Genomic DNA, 18,901 nt, shown 5'->3' on the forward strand with positions numbered 1-18,901 from the left:
CTTAAAGAAATCAGCTGCAATCCACTTCAACAAGAGCATGCCCTTATACTGACAGAGCTCAATTAAGTCCTGATTAAGTGCCTGCTGCATCTTCCAAAGCAGTCTTTGACAGCTCACACCGTCCATTACTTCCTTATATATTTCAATCTCTTACTGTAGGCAATGCAGTATTGACTTTCCATGGCGTCTTTCTTAAATATCTTCCCCCAGCTGCATTCTCAAGACAGATTAATGGCATATATTAGCGATTCCCCCAGGGACCTATCATTGCAGTGTCAAGGGAATATACAGTAATTAGTTCCTTGTACACATTTCTCCCTCATAGAACCTTCAGAAAAGCTACACAAGCTACTTGTCCTATAGCTTCCTTAAGTAGTAAAAATAATTAAAAACCAAGTAACCCAGGCATGTCCTTCTCTGGGTGCATGTCAATCAACAGTTATTCTTGTCTTTGTGTCATGCAGTTATGTCAGTGAGATGTTGCTCCAGGGGCATCTGGGAATTTGTGACGAAAGTACAGCTGTGATCTTTGTTAATAGAGATGAGGGTTTGGAGAACAAAAATGAAGAAATGTCTCCTATCTGCTAGGATTCAGTACATGTGGAGACAGATAACATAAAAAAATGGTCCCAACTACCAGTGTCTATAGAATGTCATTAACAAAAATGCAACCTGGATTCAGAATATGAAGAAATCCACACAGCTTTCACAGAACAATCCACCCCTGCTTGGACAACAGCACCCCTGCCACTTAACAAATGATCCTTTACTACAGCATTTGTAGAGAAGATAAACTGAATATACAATATAGAGAAGATAAACTGAATAAACAGCAACACCTCACACTGTTCAGTAATTCAGCCTCAGATGCGAGCTCCTCACCTTCTGGTCATTTGTGCAAAATTTTACTCACTTCTTGATACTCTATTATACGAGAACGTCAAATGATTGTCCAGTGTGCAGAAATTTTACAGGAATATTATTTAGATGACAAAAATTACTAAAGAAGATAAAGGGAATACTGAATATAAATAAATTAATGTTTTCATACAGTACTGTTGCTGCTAGATGGTGGACAAATGTCAAGAAGCATAGAAAAATAAGAATGAAATATAAAGAAAGTCATGCATATTTTCAGGGAACGTCAAGTTTCTACTTCGTCAACTACATGTAGCACATGCTCAGAAAATATAATCTTAGTTGGTTGTTTTCTACTAAATATGAGAACTATACTGAATATGAAAGCTTTTCTGCTGAAGAGTCGGCTGAAGTTTTGGGACTAGTAGCTAGTTTACAAGCTTGACCTTATTTGCCCTTCTACAATATTTTCTTGCATAATAGCAACCCACTTGTGTTGGAATTACTCTATGGAGGAAGAAATAGCTGATGTCGGAAATAGATATTTATAAAAAACATGTTTGTATTGTTCTTTTTTCTTTTCTGTACACAATCAGTAGATCACCCAGATTGTGGGTTCACCATCATGAATCTGAGGATCGGTTGCAATTGCCTTTAGCTCATGCCTGCTACCAAATCACTGTTTTTGCAATAACACACAATCTCAAAAGTGTTCACTCATTCAATCATTCATACCACCTTATTGTGATCAGGATTTCAGGAACTGAATGTGTGAGGAATACACATGGATAGAATGCTACATCATGATACACACACTCCAACCTAAGGGCAATTTAGCAGAACCAGTACACACACCTATATATTTTAGCAGGAAACCAGAGAACCCACAGAAAACCCACATGGACATGGGAAGAACATGCAAAACTATGTACAGACAAATACTCAAGCTCAGGCTTGAACCAGGAACATGGTGCAGTGAGGCTGAAATACAACCTGTTGCACCACCATGAGTGTTAATGCTTACAGAAGGTTTTTTTTATTATTCAATCCATATCCAGTCCATCTTTATGTAAGATGAATTTACATCCACAATTAAGAATAACAAACATTATAGTTGCATAACAGGAGATCTGTTATTATCTGTTATAAGATTCCTCTATGGAAATCTTTAAAGGACCGACATATAACAGTGCCAAAGCTGCAAGTAGAATCCCTTTAAGAAGCTATTATTAGCTTTGAATTTATTTGGCACAACTTGAAATAGTTAGTGGTCTAATACTAGATAGAGTGAAATTGTGAGTGGAAATGATCTGCAATTGTGAATGAGTAAGAAAATGTACACAGCCTTCTGTTGTGATCCAACACATAACTTGTGTCAGTGTTGAGTCTTGCATGTTGTCCCTATATTTTTTGGATTTCCTCTAGGTTCTCCGGTGCCCTTTTCTCAGCTCTGGGTGATAGATTGACTATGATTAATTGCCCCAAGGTGTGAATAATTGCATGAAAGTGTGTTTGTATGGTGGACTGCTGTTATATCACATCCAGTATTCCAGGAATACTGCTACCCTAACCAGGATAAAGCAGGTATAATGGTAGTTTACAGAACATTAACTAAGCTAGCTAAAAGATAAATGCAACAAGTCACCAAATTAGTCCAGTATATAGTAACTTGTAAGCATGCTGGACAGACGGAAACTGCAAAGTCATTTACAACATCATATGCACTTAATCTAGCACATTTTATCCATAACCTATGTGTGCTGTGAATGCTGGACCACATGATAAGCTTTGTAAAATTTTCAAAACGACAACAATATTTAGATCAATCTCTTTTCCTCTATAATGCAGAATTAAGATAATAAGCACCTGTCAATCAACCTTTAAGAGGCGCGTTAGAAGAATGAAAGACTGGTCAGATGTAGCACCCTGGACAGCGAAAACAGGGAGGTCAACTGTAATTGTACAGGCCTATACACAGACAGAGAAGAAAGCGCATGGCCCAAAAATCCTTTCTGCAGAGGACCCGGCCCACCATCTGGGCAGATGAGACAACTGCAATGGAGAAAAATGCAGCTGTTTTTCCCGGGAACGCAAGCAACATTTGAACCAAGAGAAAGCTTAAAGTTGAAATGCGACAAGAAAGCCTTACACCTGTTATCCCTGTCACCAAAACAGAAACAGAAACATTATTAGTTATCAGTGGACATAGTATTACTTTAAAAAATCTTAAATATTTACTAAAGCCACCTCATTTATATCTTTTCCACATTTCTGTCGTACGACTACTCGTATGCAGAGCTGCGATATTATAGCCATGACAATGATGAGATATTCTTTTTCAACTCTGTCTTGAGGTTTACTTTGAATTCGTGCTAGAACAGTGAAAGGATGTCACATCTTCACTGACAGTCAGGTCTGGATAGACATACATACACACATACAGAATTATATATATACTGCATCTCCAATGCAGCATAGCCAGGTATTTTGTCTAAGCATAAACATATACAGGCAAGGCACAAGATGACAACGAAACCGTTCTACGAGACCTTCTATGCAATTAATTGGATATCTCAAGCCAAACTTACCGCAGTCCTCGCACAAGATCTTCCCGACGTCTTTTTTCACATCCATGCCACTGGCTTCAAGGGGCGCGTACGACGCCCTGAACACCAGGGGCTCATCGGTGGGGTCCATGAAGAAGATGTACCGTTGGTCGTTGAGCACGCGCGCGCACGGCCCGCTCGTCGGGCCCAGCTCGCGCACGGTGACGAGCTGCTCGCGCTCGAGGCCGCCGCTGTGCCGCGGCCACACGTCTAGCACTTTGACGTCCACCCGGTAGGGCTCTGCGCCCGAAGCGTTGTGGGGCGCCGACTGCACACGGCCCTCAATCACCACGGCGGAGTGGCGGGCGCGCTCCCGCAGCGAGCTCGGGCTCGGGGAGTGGCACGCGAACGCGACCCCGATGACCAGCATGGAGAAGGGCACCGGCTCGAGCCTCATGCCGCTTGCTTTGGCTCGGCGCGGGCTCGGGCGGGCTGCGAACGGGCTCCGGTAGCACGGCGGCGCGGCAGACCCTGCGGAAGTGTCCATGCCATCGGGGATGCGCTGCTGGGTGTTTTTTCCCCTCCCGATAATCTTGCAATTGGAGAGGAGACGGCAGATAGTGGAACGGCCAAATGATTCTGGGCTAAAAATCTCCCAAGTGCATTCGGACAAAACGCATTGTGAGAAAAAATGCAACGAAATGAGGGGATTGGCCCTCCTCCGTGGAAGCTACACAGCCATATATAGCAAGTATCTGCAGTCTATCTTTGCCCCAAAAAATGCAGTAGTGTAGTGAGCGCGCTTATCGGCACTGATGCCTCTGTATCACTCACTGCAGGAAGAAATGAACGTGAGATGCTGCGGTCCAGGATCGATGTCTGCTTAAAGTAAAACCATTAAATCCACTTCCTGAGCGAAAAAGCCCGGTTATTAATGCCTCCAGCGGTAAACAGTTTCCGTCGTGTCCCTCGTGGCCCGTCTCTCTCCGCTTCTCCGATGTGGTGAGGATGGAGAGGGGTAAACGTGCAGTAATCCTCCCCGCACCAACGACACATTCAGCGCTCACCGAGCACCGACACACCGCCGTATGTGTATGTGTCTATAGTCTCCCTGTGCCGCTTAAAAGACCGTCAAACCATGATCTCTGCCATCACAAATCCATACGAAAACGAAACGAAAAGAAAAAAATGTCTGATGTCGGAGGATGCGACCGTCCCTCCACTAATATTCCTTTTCTGTACTGATGCGCGCTGACATGATCTTTTTCAGCAGCTTGCGGGTTATCAGGCGTTTAAACGCGTCACGGATTCTTCAGCAGTTCTGAATGAGTTTTCGTCTCGTTTCATCGCTAAATCATGTGCTGCATTCAGGTCACATTCGCCGCTCGGCCTCAGAGAAAAAAAAAATGATCGTGAGGCGTTGCATCAAATCCATACATCTGACATCCGCTGCAATGCAACAAGAAGGCAAGAAATAAATTATCCCAATGTTTTCAAGAGGACGAACCATACATTGCTTTAGTCCGCGTTAAAAAGGGGGGAAATACCCAGTGCATGTTAACAGAGGATATGATATAAAGGATAAAAGACTTGTGCAGCCAGGCGGCAGAGTTTATAGAGTGAACAGTGAGCTTAAATAAACAGAAAAACAATATACGCAGATAACAATACTCTATATTTGATTTGCGCTTCACATTTTCTATGGATGCTTTCCTATAAGGAAAGATATGAAGAGTGCGAGTTAGCTGAACCTGTGGAGCTGCATCAAAAGATAAATATTCAGTAAGAGCGACCTCTGCTGTCCTTTATGCCTTTAAACGCACACCGCCAAACTTGCTTACTAACTAGGTTGAGTCATTTGAAAATAGTGAGGAAAAAATAATGAATACTTTTAGCAAGTCAGGCATACTGAGCTACTTGAATAAAACTACTACTACTACTACTACTACTACTACTACTACTACTACTACTACTACTACTAATAATAATAATAATAATAATAATAATAATAACAATAATAACAAGTGTGTGGCAGGAGAATGAGCAAGAAAAAAGAGAGAAAACTATATCAGTTCCTTTAATTTTACACTCATAATAAAGAAACTACATTATTATGGATTTTCTTTTTTATTTCATTTATTTACACTCTGAAAATGGTCAAGATTCTCATGCAGAACTTATATACGTCACAAAGTTTATTAATAGCTTGTCTTTACATTTACCACACTCCTCCGGAGTCAGGGGTTTCCGATTACTCTAGCTGTCCTTTGCATTCAGAGTTTGCATCTTCTCTGCGGTTTCCTCTTCCTGGGTACTCCACTTTCCTAATCTAGTCCAAAGACATGCATTTGTAGGCTGATGGGCATCTCTAAATGGTCCAGAATGGGTATGTGATTGTGATATTAAGTTGCTCCCGTCTAGGGTGTCCCCTGCCTTGTGCCCTGGAAAAGGTTCCCCATGACCCTGTGGTAGAGAAAATGAACGGAATATTATAAAATAAACAGTTTATCATTGTATGTCGAGCAGACCTCGACATACAATTCAGCAAGTACTGTCCATGGTTCTGAAACATTCAAAATTAATCGATTTTTTTAAAGGTAGTTTCAGTTCTTAATGTGAGTTTATAGATTGCGAACAATGTACAGATTCATGTCCGCAATGCCGGTATGATACTAACACTGGGAAAGGCAGATTTCCGGAATCTGGGCAAAATGTGAGTAAGTTCAGGCACATAATAAACAGTTATGGCAATGGCAAATGTATTATATGCTAAAAGTGGCCAAGTGGTGAGCCACCATAGGTGAGGTTCAAGGGATTTGGAATGTGTGCTGAAAATGCGTGTGCGGCATTTCAATTTAGATCTGAAAGTGGTCTGGCTGTAAACATAAAGCTCACAGTTAATTGTCGATCATATTCTCTACAGATTAAACGGTAGCTCATTTAGCAGAATATTCCTAATATTAACGCTTGGTATTGGACTATATCTTTTACTTAATTAGTATTTTACTCTAGAAGCTCAGATATTGCACCGTCGCTTCTGACGTCAATCTAATAGCTCTGGGGTCGTGCTTTGGAAGACCTGAGTGCTCAGTGGGGATGAGTGATTAATGTATGAATATCAGTGTGTCCTCACAGTCCTTAATTTATTCCTGTATGACTACCTCCTACCTGTAAACGCGCGCACACACACACACACACACACACACACACACACACACACACACACACACACACACACACACACACACACACACAATTTTCCCTTTTTCATCGCTGCAACATTCCTTTCCTATAGTTCCGTAGCTATAATCAACAGATTATAGCTTTGTTACTTTTTTCGCAATAAAACGTTGCGCTGACAGTGACGATGATGCAGTAACTCTGTAGATGCATGCGCAGAAACCATTTAACAGAGCCGCAGGGTGTAGTAACACAAATCAGACGCCAGGAGGCGCACGTATTTTTTTTCTCTCTCTTCCCGGCAGCGTGCTGACATCAGACGGCCGGCGTACGGCGTGCAAGATTCGCGTGCATCCGTCTCCATGCCACGACTCGCTCTTTCGTTCCATCTTGTGGAGCGGCGAAAGGGAGACGCGCTAGTGTTCACGGTAGGCCTTCGCAGCTTGCTTATTTGCGTCTCTTTCCCTCCTTGCTGTAAAACGCACTTGCTGCAGACTAAGTGAGGGAAAAAAAAGATTTAAAAAAAAAAAAACGGGCCGTTTAACTGCCCATGAGCTTCGCACTTTTTAAATGCAGTCTACTCGTTTCTTTTCCAAAATGATGGCATCAGAAAGAATTTGTCGAACTCTTTAGATGACATCCACATTGCGTAGGAAAACTCCATAAGTAGTTGCAAAATGTTACATGTGTTGCAGAAAAAAAAAACGTGCATTTTATAGTAAATGCACCCCTGTTTTTAAACATGTAAGTGTGTCACAAAACCATATTTAATACCCATGTGTTGCAGCACAATGCCTTGTCACTGTTTGTTACCTTACTTTACACACTCCTCTTGGACACTGCTATTTTCGGGCCCGTTTTATGGGCTACCAGGTTTGCGACTGTTGGCAGAATTTCACGCTTTTATGTGACCAGTTCTCGATGGCGAGACCCTCGATAATGGGCCTACAACCGACCCCTGAAGTTACAACAGTTGCTGAGTTCTTCGATTAGTTCACAACTAATTGCAAATTACACGAAATTTACAAATTACACAGAAAAACACGGAAAAAGTATAGACCACCTATAGGTTGTCATTTGGGTCCGATTTGAATGACAGCAAAATAATTTGCTTTTTTGTTATTGTTGTTTTCCCGATATTTATATAAAATTGTAATCAGGTAACAATTGCTGCGCCTGATATTATTTTGGTTTGTTTATTATACGTATTGAGTGAGTTAATCACGGACGAAAAGGGCGAATTTAATTGCAATAAAATAGAATGTAAAAGAGTACAAAAGAAAAAAAATGAATGAGTAAAAAAAGATTGAACAAAATTGTTTTACTGAAAACCACACCCAGGTTATCCCTATATAGTTTATATGGTTATTTAAATTCTGATCCTGAATCATATAAACGTATTTACTCACTCACTCTCACTCATTTTCTACCGCTTTATCCGAACTACCTCGGGTCACGGGGAGCCTGTGCCTATCTCAGGCGTCATCGGGCATCAAGGCAGGATACTCCCAGGACGGAGTGCCAACCCATCACAGGGCTAAACGTATTTATACATTTTATATTATTATGTTTTTGTCAAAAATACAGTAGATTCCATGAATACTGAATAGGTTAAACCCTGACTCACCCTCCTGGTATTTAAACGTCGTCTTAAGGACCCAATTATCATAGTAACGGCTCTGCCTCGCCCGAATTATGAATCATCAAGAAAATAAGATCATTGTCTGTCTGATTTTAGGTGGATAATTAAACACAAACATTAAAAAATAATTACTTTAGGTCTTGTTGGTTTAGACTGCCAATTCTCAAGAGTTTGGATCATTTTTTTAATTGACCGACTTTCTAAATATATACCGCTTCCTTCATTTTAGTAGTATATCATAATTAATATCCGTAAATAAACTTAATAGACTTAAAACTATATATAATATATATATGTACAATTTGTCGTATATTTTAAAACATTTTATCCTACATATTCAAGTCAAAATTTTGATTTATTGATTTAGTGCTTACACAATAATTTCTTATCATTTTAAATATAAAACAATATTAGATAACTGTTTATTACTGTATATTTGATTCTAATTATTCATACTTCTAGAATGTCTAGAGCAACTATTTGCGTATAAAGAGTATAAAAATTTCCTGCCTTTAATACGTCTCGTTAATTTCAACTGTCCCGTTTGAATGAATGAAATTAAATTAAATAAATGAAATGTCATTAACTTTCGAGCCAAAGAGCTTTCTCACAACTCTCCAACCGAGATCTCTAATAAACACGATCCAGTTCTGCAAATAAATGGCATGCAATGCAACTTGTATATTAGATATTAGGTAGATAGATATTATTTTTTTTATGCTGAATATAATAAAAAATAATATTCTTTTGATTACAGCATTTTTTTTCTGGAACGAGCCATTCGACAAAATATCGAAACGGATTGGAGCGTCTGATACTCAACAAACAAGCTGCTGAATATTCTCCATAGCACAATGTTGTTATTATTATTATTATTATTATTATTATTATTATTATTATTATTATTATTATTATTATTATTATTATTACTACTACTACTACTACTACTACTACTACTACTACTACTACCATTTTCTAAACCTGGCAAACTTAAAGACAGTGGTTACAGTTTCATTTTATAGATGTATTTCTTCTGCTTGCATTTTGATTTGTATTTATTCTCTCCACGGAGAAAAGACTTGTGCGTAAATATGCTGGTGCTTCTTAAACATTTTTTCTTAACCTGTTATAATTTTATACGAATAAGTAGCTTTGTTGTTACTTGACATTAGTGTTGGGATGGGATGTTAAAAAAGGATGTTAAAAGTCAGTCTTTAAGAGACAGACAAAAACTGTAATGCCTGTAACTCATGTCAACTTTTTTTTATAAAACAAAAACCGTTTAGCACTGTCAAGGTTTTATAGCATTTGTCAGGTAACTCCATTTCATTTAATTATATTCGTGAAACTACGTATTCCTACGAGTTCGTAGTTTCCATTACAAACAACGTCTTTTAGATATATGCACTTGATTGATTAATTAAAAAAAAATCAAAACTGCATTATGTATTATTAAGGCACATTGGTGCTCTACCCAAATAATTTGCAAAGATAGAAAACTCAACTGTGCAGCATGGTGGTGGAGCGGGTTGCCACCTCACAGCTCCAAGGTCGACAGTCTGATCTGTGTCGCATGTTCTCCCCGTGCTTCCTCCGGTTTTCTTCCATTTCCAAAAAAACATGTCGGTAGGTGAACTGGCGAAGTGAACGGTATATGGAAACATGTGGTTCGCATCCAGGGTGCATTCCCGCCTCGCGGCCAGTATTGCCAGATACTCTCCGGATCCAACATGGCTGGGATAAAGCGACATGGACAACAGAATATAATAATAATAATAATAATAATAATAATAATAATAATAATAATAATAATAATAATAATAATAATAATAATAATAATAATAACTGATGTTTGACATTGTGAAAGTTATATATACATATAGTATTAACAACTTTTTTGTTTCAGGTTAGTCTACACGAGGAGAACGGGAGTTTGTAATGTTTGGTATTTTAATTATAAAGAATAAGTATCTCGATGTGAATTGTTGGATCATATCTATAAGAAATGACCACAGTATTTTATATATATACTGTTTAAATAATACTTTTACAAGGTTGTCGGTATATTTTTGTGCGTATTTGGAGCAGTGTGTGATTTCTGAAATAAAGTCGGATTTGTGGAGGTAAAATCCGTAGAAATATAACTTAAGTGTTGGAAATGAGATGAAAAGCGTCGAATGACTTTGCAAATAGTTATGAGTTATAAATTATGAGTTATAAAACAGGATATAAGTGCGTCGCCGACAATTATGTGCCATTTTTGGATACTTTGATCCATTCGATGTTTGACCTTAGGCTACTGTCTGAAAGTATTTACTCGAACCTTGTGCAAGCATTGAAATGAAACTTAGAGACTTCAAATACTTCAAAATAATTTTAAAATTACACTATTAATGTCCGTTTTAAATGAAAATGCTAATATATAGTCTAATGACCTGTATATTCCCCTCACAGCGACAAATAAATATATTTTAAAATGACCTGATTTCTATTTATTTTATTGAATTTATTTTGTTCAATTTTATCCTCGTGTACTTTACGGGTGGTAATTGAGAGAACGCAGCGCGAGAAGACGCAGGGTTTGGTGCTTAAGTGTATCAAATATGGCGCTACATTATAAGTGCAGTTCGTGTAGATATTTTATGTTATTTTAGAAAAAGAGGCAAAACTGTGCAGAATCCGTTGTTTGTTTCATGCACGTATATTTTCCTATCGTGAATTCGGTGAAACGGCGGGACTAGGTGCTTTAAATCCAACCTGTCTGTCTCTTTGCAGAAATCTCGCGAGAGCGGCCGCGTGGCTGGCTGGCTGGCTGTGAGGTTGCAGCAGACGGAGAGAGAAGGCAGGCAGGCATCATGGCGGACAGAGACAGTGGAAGTGAGCAGGGAGGAGCGGCTACGGGCCCGGCTCTGAGCTCCATGCACGCTGTGGCAGGAGGGGCGGGCTCGGCTTCCGGCCTGCAGCACGACACACAGGAGCTCGCGTCCAAGCGCGTCGATATCCAGAACAAGCGCTTCTACCTGGACGTAAAGCAAAACGCGAAAGGCCGCTTCCTAAAGATCGCCGAAGTGGGGGCCGGTGGCAACAAGAGCCGCCTGACGCTCTCCATGTCGGTGGCCGTCGAGTTCCGAGACTACCTCGGGGACTTTATCGAGCACTACGCGCAGCTGGGGCCCAGCAACCCAGACGCGGTGCAAGACGAGCCGAGGCGAGCGCTCAAGAGCGAGTTCCTGGTGCGCGAGAATCGGAAGTATTACATGGATCTGAAGGAGAACCAGCGCGGCCGCTTCCTGCGGATCCGACAGACGGTAAACCGGGGGCCTGGCTTGGGCTCGGCGCAGGGCCAGACCATCGCGCTGCCGGCGCAGGGTCTCATTGAGTTCCGCGACGCGCTCGCCAAACTTATCGATGACTACGGCGTGGAGGATGAACCTGCCGAGCTGCCAGAAGGCACGTCGCTCACTGTGGACAACAAGCGCTTCTTCTTCGACGTGGGCTCCAACAAGTACGGCGTGTTCATGCGCGTGAGCGAGGTGAAGCCCACGTACCGCAACTCGATCACGGTGCCCTACAAAGTGTGGGCCAAGTTCGGAAGCACGTTCTGTAAATACGCCGAGGAGATGAAAAAGATTCAAGACAAGCAGCGGGAGCGGAGGGTGTGCGAGCAGCAACAACAGCCGGGAGAGATGCACCCGGACGATGGGGATGAGGATTGATAATGAGCGGAGTGTTGGGAGGGAGTATAAAATGCAAAAAAAAGAAAAATACGATCAAAACAAAGCGAAACGACGCGTAAAACGAACTTTTTACTGTACAAACGAAAGAAACGTAAAGATTTAACTGTAACGGTTTAACTCCAAGGGGCAGTAAGTATCCACAAACATACAGCAAACCTCCACAAGATGACCGGTGCAACTCGTACCCCATCACTGGACGTGATCCACTTACCCACCATTAATACAGTAAGCGGCTGCTAAACAGAGTAATAACATTATATATGAACTGTGTTTCCTACTTGACTACACATAAAGAACTGAGTGTTTATTTCCCTTATTAACCGAGAACTTTTATACACGTCAAAAATATTATAATTACAAAAAAGTGTTTGCAATGTTCAAATGGAATTATTGCTGAAACATGAAACAACCAGTCCTTTACGTGTAAGCTAATAACTTCAGCACAAATCAGATGGTTTTATTTTATGTTCTTTTCTTTTTTTTAAAAACTAAAATTTAAAAATTCTATGTAGAGGCTGTCATGGTAACCATGCCACTCATATGTTAAAAGCATCACCGGAAGGCCAATCAGGACGGTGGAGGTCAAAAAGTGAAAATGCCAATCAGCGTAGAAGACCGTGGGTACAGGTTAACTTTGTTAAAGGTCACATTGTACTCACTTGTACTAGAGAAAGCAGTCTGGTTGTTGGTCATCCTGTTCGATTGCACGACGGTCCTTTAAACGGAGACCAATGCACAAGAGGCGGCCTGTAGAGTTTAACCCCAGTGTGTTTTTATCCATTGAAAAATTGTCAAGCAGATGAGTATACTATGTATTTGTGTCTTCTTGTCTTGCGAATTGTATAGACAAGTTCTGAAACTTACTTTAAACAAGGAGAAGCAGTGACAACAGAAAGAATACTTTAAAAGTTTTGTAACGAACCCTTTCCCAAAACCATGAGGCCCCTGAATGAAGGTGCAAAGAAACATGAAAATGTTAGCGTAAAAAAAAAAATATATATCTATATATATATACAGAGAGAGTATAATTTTGTGAGTCAGCTGTATTTCAGTGCTTACAGAGAAGATAATACCCCACGTTTTTAGTGGGGGAATTAAATAACAATCTCTAGAAGGATTTAAATATTATATCAGTCTACCAATGAGAGTATGAGTGGCGCCAAGGAATGCTGTTGTTGCATGTTAACCTATACACAGCTACATTGAGGTGGATTTCTCAATGTGTGTCCTCAAGGACCTTCTATTTAGTGATTTCATAGACAATGTCCTGTCAGTGATGTTTGGTCACTTAGTGGATAAATAATTTCAGTTCTTCATGTAAATACAGTATCGATTCCTTGACTGTTTGGTCATACATGAACGACAGGTCTGTGGCAATGAAATCTTACTCTCTCTCTCTCTCAGGGGTCCTTCCGGACCTTTGTTGGGGAGAGTCCTAGTCGGACATACAAGGGTCTGCAGCGAAGCTGAATTACGTTGGTACGTTCCAGTTTTGAGAAATGCAGAAGGAAAAACTCGGAATGGCGTGCGCTTGTGTAACTCTCAGAATCCATGCACTTCTTGACAAAGCGGTACATCCTACCTCTGAAAAGATGACAATATTATAAAATTAGTGACAGAGTGATTACTTGCTCACTAAGGAAACAAAGCAGTATCGGCATTTTTTGTTTAGAATTATTCATCCAGCACAGTTTTGCTCAAAATTTCTGTCTTAATGCCTCAGCACATTTAAATTTCCCATTTAACTGATTTAGATTTGTATGTTGCATATGTCCTTTTGACACAGGAAGTGACCTCATGTTGATTTAGGTAACAGCCGGTAGCATTGATCTGCCACTCCCCTGCCAAATTTAAACAAATCTGACAGGAGCTTAGAGAACTAGTTTAAAATGGAGAAGAAAAGAAGGAGAAGAAAAGAGGGCAGGATTTTACATGCATGCCATTTCACTTTCAAATCCTAGATGATGATGATGATGAGACGGCACGTTTCTGGAGGTATGGCACGTGTTTCAGCCGAGGTTGAGCATCAGCAGGGCTGATCGTGACGATAGAGAATTGCAGGGTCTTGGAGGCATCAAGTGATTAGTGATGGGGTGAGTGGCAGGACTTTAGCTATATAACTATCAACATTTGTAAATAATTTTGTTGAGGTTGTTACTCAGAGTAGAGCAAGGCCCAACTCCCTAGGTGGTACATGTATACAGTTCCAGAGTGTGTTTTAATTGCATGATCATCAGTAAAGTCGAGATGTTTGTCATCACTCCAAAATGAACGTTTTCCCTAAAGCTATTTTTGTGGGTTATTTTCAGATAAAGTATTGTATTTGGCAACCATAATATTAAGGGACAGACCCAACAAGTTCAGAAGCACCAATTTTGATTTGAGCACTGTGTGGAGACAATATCCATAAGGGCCGTGGAAAAAACAAAACCACCTTCACTAGGTTACAACCTCACCAATTCATGTAGGCCGTAATACATGAACGATCAAGTTACACGCTTAGCCACGTAGCGTGTTCGTCAATAGAATTAACTCTGCAACCATTGGCATGAAGTGCAACCAAAGCGTGAGCACAATTTCCATTTGCTTTACTACATTCTCTTGTTTTTGGAAGTCGGCCCAACATCATCCTTTAAGGAGGCCTTTAAGAATGTAAAGTATTTGAACTTTAAACAGTAAAACAATGCTGAGAAAAAACACTGCTGAAAGTTCCTGTGAGCTGCTCTGTACGATTGTAACCGAATAACTCAAATTTAGTAAGATGCAAGCCTGCAGTTTGGCCATATCCACACAAGCTTCTATTTCAGCAAGCAGCAAGGCTCAAAACAAGGACGCACGACAGTCGTAAAGCCCGACCGTCGACTATTGCGTGTCCGACTAGGAGAGACGACTTTAATGTTACTTGTTGGGGAGCATACTCTTCAGCATTGGTGCCTTATACTCCACATGCTTACACGCTGGCTGGTGCTCTAGATCAAAGTTTGGGTTCTTGTCTTTCCTTTATCTTGTTTCCCCCTGAGGATTAGTTGGGCATACTTTCCTCATACACCATTGCCTAACTTTTGTTGAACTTGCTAGGTGTCCTAAAGATAATATGGGCGTTTCACACATTCTAAAGCTCCTGACCCTCAGCCTTTCCATGACTAATGACTCAGTCTCTCCCTTCCCACGCTGTCATTGAATCGCATCTAAGCATCAGCCCACATGTAAACTCAGACATGGGTTGGTAGCCTTGAAAACGCAGTACAGTCTTTTCACCACTCTTTACATGTCAGACTTTGGGAAGGGGCAAACAGGAGGCTAGGTTTGTAGGCTAGGTTTGGCTTGGGGTGCCTATTGTAAGATTGTCCGGCTCACAGCTCTAGATCTTTGGCAGCAATTTGTCAGTGGCTGAATTCCTCATTTACAAGGTATGGCTAGCACATCGTGCCCCCCCTCCCCCACCCCATTCTTTGACTTTCCACAGCACTTGTCATGGCTTTTTCTTTTCTTTTCATTACTGTGTGCAATATAAAATGTGCCAATGGTGGCATTATTATGTATATCAATTAAAAGACAAGGATTAATATTTGAAAGCATGTGGCTGAATTCCACATTTCTTTTTTTGAGGTTTGAAAAGCCTTTATCTGCACTTCTAATGTTAAGGTCTGGGTCTAGAAGAGGGGAAACAAGCGTACAGTAATTAGCAAAATTCACCCAACCAACACAGTGCAGTTAACTAGCACTTTTAGAGATCATCTATATGCTCCATGTAAATGTTTCCATTTCTCAGAACATGGGAAAGGAGGTGGAGCAGGAACGCTGATTGGTCAATTACAAACTGGTACTTGTGTTTAAGCCTCGGGGCAGAGGCATTACAAACATTAATACTCCTCAATTGGTTTCTATTCAATGGGAAGGCTTGAATGAAGGTGTCTGGTGGAGTCCTCTGTCGTCAGTGCTTGATGTCAGTAACACATTGCTTTCCCAGCTGGAAAAAATTCTGACCAATCTTTGTTTGAAAATCTCTGAACAAGGAATGTCTAGTGCAATTTCACTTTATTTTTCTTTTATCTTGTGTTCCTTCCCTTTGCAAGAATGATTACTGAATAACATGTTTGGTGGTGATGCGTCAAATATAATTTATGTACATTTTACAAATTTTAAAATAAAAGAAATGTTAATTTACCCACATCACTAAAAAAAAAAGAGTTTAATTTTCAACAAAAATGTGTTGTTGTGTTTCTTTTTTCCCACATACACGTTCTGATGGGCCATACATATATTTTGTAATAAAATTTTAAGTTAATGCATGGCTTTATGGATTACGGCATGGCTGATGGATATAAGCAGTAAACGTTATAACGTAAATTAAGTATCGATATTAAATAGGAATTAAAATGGAAATGCTCAGATGACTTCCTAATCCGATATAAGGATTATTTAGATAGATATTTAAAAATAAATATATATTTAAATATTTTTTAAGAACGGTATATTTATGATTACTATTAGTTTTAAATATATCAGTCCAGAAGTATGATCAGCATCATTTTTCACTTCCCAAACTAAATATAGTCTATGAAACATGAGTGCAGTTTAAAGTTCCCCTTTTGTCTCAGAATGTTAAAAAAAAAAAAATCTTCCAGTATCCTCAAAATAGATCAAAAATAAAATGTAACAATAATAATTATTATTCATTTGTTTTTTATTATTATTAAAAATGGCATCAGAGATGACACTTAAATAATAAAACCATTAATATCAATTGATGCTGATACCCATCCGATATTCTAATAATGTTCTTTTAACTAAAGAAATACTCTTTCCAATAAATCACTTGCATTGTAAATATGATAACTATAATAAGTATAAAAATAATAAAATCAAAGAAAGGTCAAGTCTCTTAATAAATAAGCATAGCTGTGTTTGACATTTGTTATAGGATTTGGTGTCTGATGGTTTCTCTGATATCTGATCCACCCGTTTTTGCTGGAATCAGCCTGATACTGATATCTGTGTAAGATCTTTTAATTATTATTATTATTATTATTATTATTATTATTATTATTATTATTATTATTATTATTATTATTATTATTATGCCCTGACCTGACCTGAAATCTTAATCTTAAATTTGATTAAGCTTATGCTTACTCCTTCTAAATTAAAATGTTTCAGATGTGTCGTTGTACCTTGACTTTGAAGGATTCATAGTTTATGATAAAGTGCTATAATATGAAAGTTTTTTTTTATCTTAGATCTCTAAATTCACTGACCTTTGTTATATAAAAAAATCTACCACGTCTTTTTTTTTAATCAAGGTTTAGAGGCATGAGTGTTGTTTTTAACGTAACATTTCGAGACTATAGGATGAAAAAAAGAATGTGTTGTTTGCCATTAACCGGATAATCAAGCAGGAATAATCATACATATATTAAAGAATAAAATGTATTCACTCTGGACATTTTCTTTACAACAAAGGTTCTGATCATTGTTGAATTCTTATTAAAAGTAATTGCAATTGTGGTATCATTTCTGTTTACTTTTATTTATTAATTTATTCAGAAATCTACTGTTTCTTAGAGTGATGAACCTTAACTAAACGTACACACAATATTTATTATTAACATTAATAATAATAATAATAATAATAACAACAACAATAATAATAATAAAATAATAATATGATGATGATTATTATGATTATTATGATGATGATTACTATTAATGTTAATAAAAGAAAATGGAATGATGGCAGTTGGTTTATATTTGTGCTGTTTCTGCCAATGAATAGAAATCATGCCCTGCTTGCTAACAAGCCAAATGACAGCAATGATGGCTCTCACTCACATGATTCTAACTTTAGTTGGTTCTCCAAGGAATCCATCCACAATCTGAGATAACATGACAATGTTTTCACTGTCTCATTGTTTAATGTTTTATTATATTATTTCAGTGTCATAATGTTGCTACATCACAATAAGAATAAACTTAATGCTGAAACAGAAGCTGTGTGGCATTTTTATACATCAGTGACAGAAAATTTTGTCTTCTGTAGTGTTGAAGTAGACCATCTAGAGGACAACAGCTGTTACTGCGATTATTATCTTTTTTTTACAGGGTAGCATCATTGCGAAGAAACAAAAAGTTGTTCTGATTTATCGCCTTTATTATTGGAACAAACATTTCTATTCTGGTGGGCGTGGTCTCTTCCAGATGGCCCCGCCCAGTCATCAGAGTACAAAGTCTCACTGAATGGAGTTGGAAACTGATGCACCACCATCGTCAAAACACCAATATACACTTCATTAGGAACACATTACTAATACAATACTGATTTGTTAGCTTTGGGAAGCTCTAATTTCACTACAACATATCCCAAACATTTTGATCTGGTGACTGTGGAGGCCATTAAAAAACACTGAACGTATTGTTTATGGATCAGTTTGAGAAGGCTTCTCAAATAATGTTCTGTGACATGCCACAGCAAAGTGTTGGAAGTTAGTGACCTTCCTTTTATCTTGAACCAGTTTGGCTATTTCATACATTTACACACCTCATGCTCTAATTATTAGTAATATTACTATTTTACAGGTAATTTTCATAGAATCTTCATGTGAATATGAACTGAACCAAAATATTAAAAGACACGTAGATGCGGAAATATTATTATTATTATTATTATTATTATTATTATTATTATTATTATTATTATTATTATTATTATTATTGCAACATGTATCCGAGATGAAAAAAAAACAAATAGAACTGCATAAATACGCTTCACCAACAGATGGAGCTGTTGCTTAAAGATTCTGAATGCGTTACGGTCAGGATGCAACCTTGGAAAAACAGTACTGAACTGATTTGTCCCTTTCCTTGTCCTTCCGTGGATATATTGTGTCTTAAAATCGTTCCATAATTACCTTTAAAGCATTAATGTGCATCTCTAGACG

General features: G+C 38.8%; 2 protein-coding genes across 5 annotated transcripts in view; one reads left to right on the forward strand and one right to left on the reverse strand.

The window, feature by feature from the left end:
* The window catches only part of nrg2a (neuregulin 2a), an 80,963-nt gene extending 75,860 nt beyond the window's left edge, over positions 1 to 5,103 (reverse strand). For 2 of the 4 annotated variants that reach the window (XM_027156275.2, XM_027156256.2), the window contains exon 1: positions 3,447 to 5,103. In XM_027156275.2, coding sequence (XP_027012076.1) covers positions 3,447 to 3,951 — 505 coding nt within the window. In that variant the 5' untranslated portion in view covers positions 3,952 to 5,103. The remainder of the gene's footprint in view (positions 1 to 3,446) is intronic. The other 2 variants (XM_027156264.2, XM_027156286.2) reach the window with 2 other exon arrangements.
* Positions 5,104 to 6,913: 1,810 nt separating this feature from the next.
* Positions 6,914 to 16,172, forward strand: puraa (purine-rich element binding protein Aa). The gene is made up of 2 exons (XM_027156321.2): positions 6,914 to 7,012; positions 11,002 to 16,172. The coding sequence occupies exon 2, from the start codon at positions 11,082 to 11,084 to the stop codon at positions 11,940 to 11,942; it is 861 nt and encodes a 286-aa protein (XP_027012122.1). The 5' UTR covers positions 6,914 to 7,012; positions 11,002 to 11,081; the 3' UTR covers positions 11,943 to 16,172.
* Positions 16,173 to 18,901: the final 2,729 nt, after the last annotated feature.

Source organism: Tachysurus fulvidraco, chromosome 21, assembly GCF_022655615.1.
Source record: "Tachysurus fulvidraco isolate hzauxx_2018 chromosome 21, HZAU_PFXX_2.0, whole genome shotgun sequence".
Lineage (NCBI taxonomy): Eukaryota > Metazoa > Chordata > Actinopteri > Siluriformes > Bagridae > Tachysurus > Tachysurus fulvidraco.

Bases quoted from the DNA above. Each gene is read 5' to 3' on its own strand.
- puraa (XM_027156321.2), top strand. From the start codon at position 11,082: ATGGCGGACAGAGACAGTGGAAGTGAGCAGGGAGGAGCGGCTACGGGC.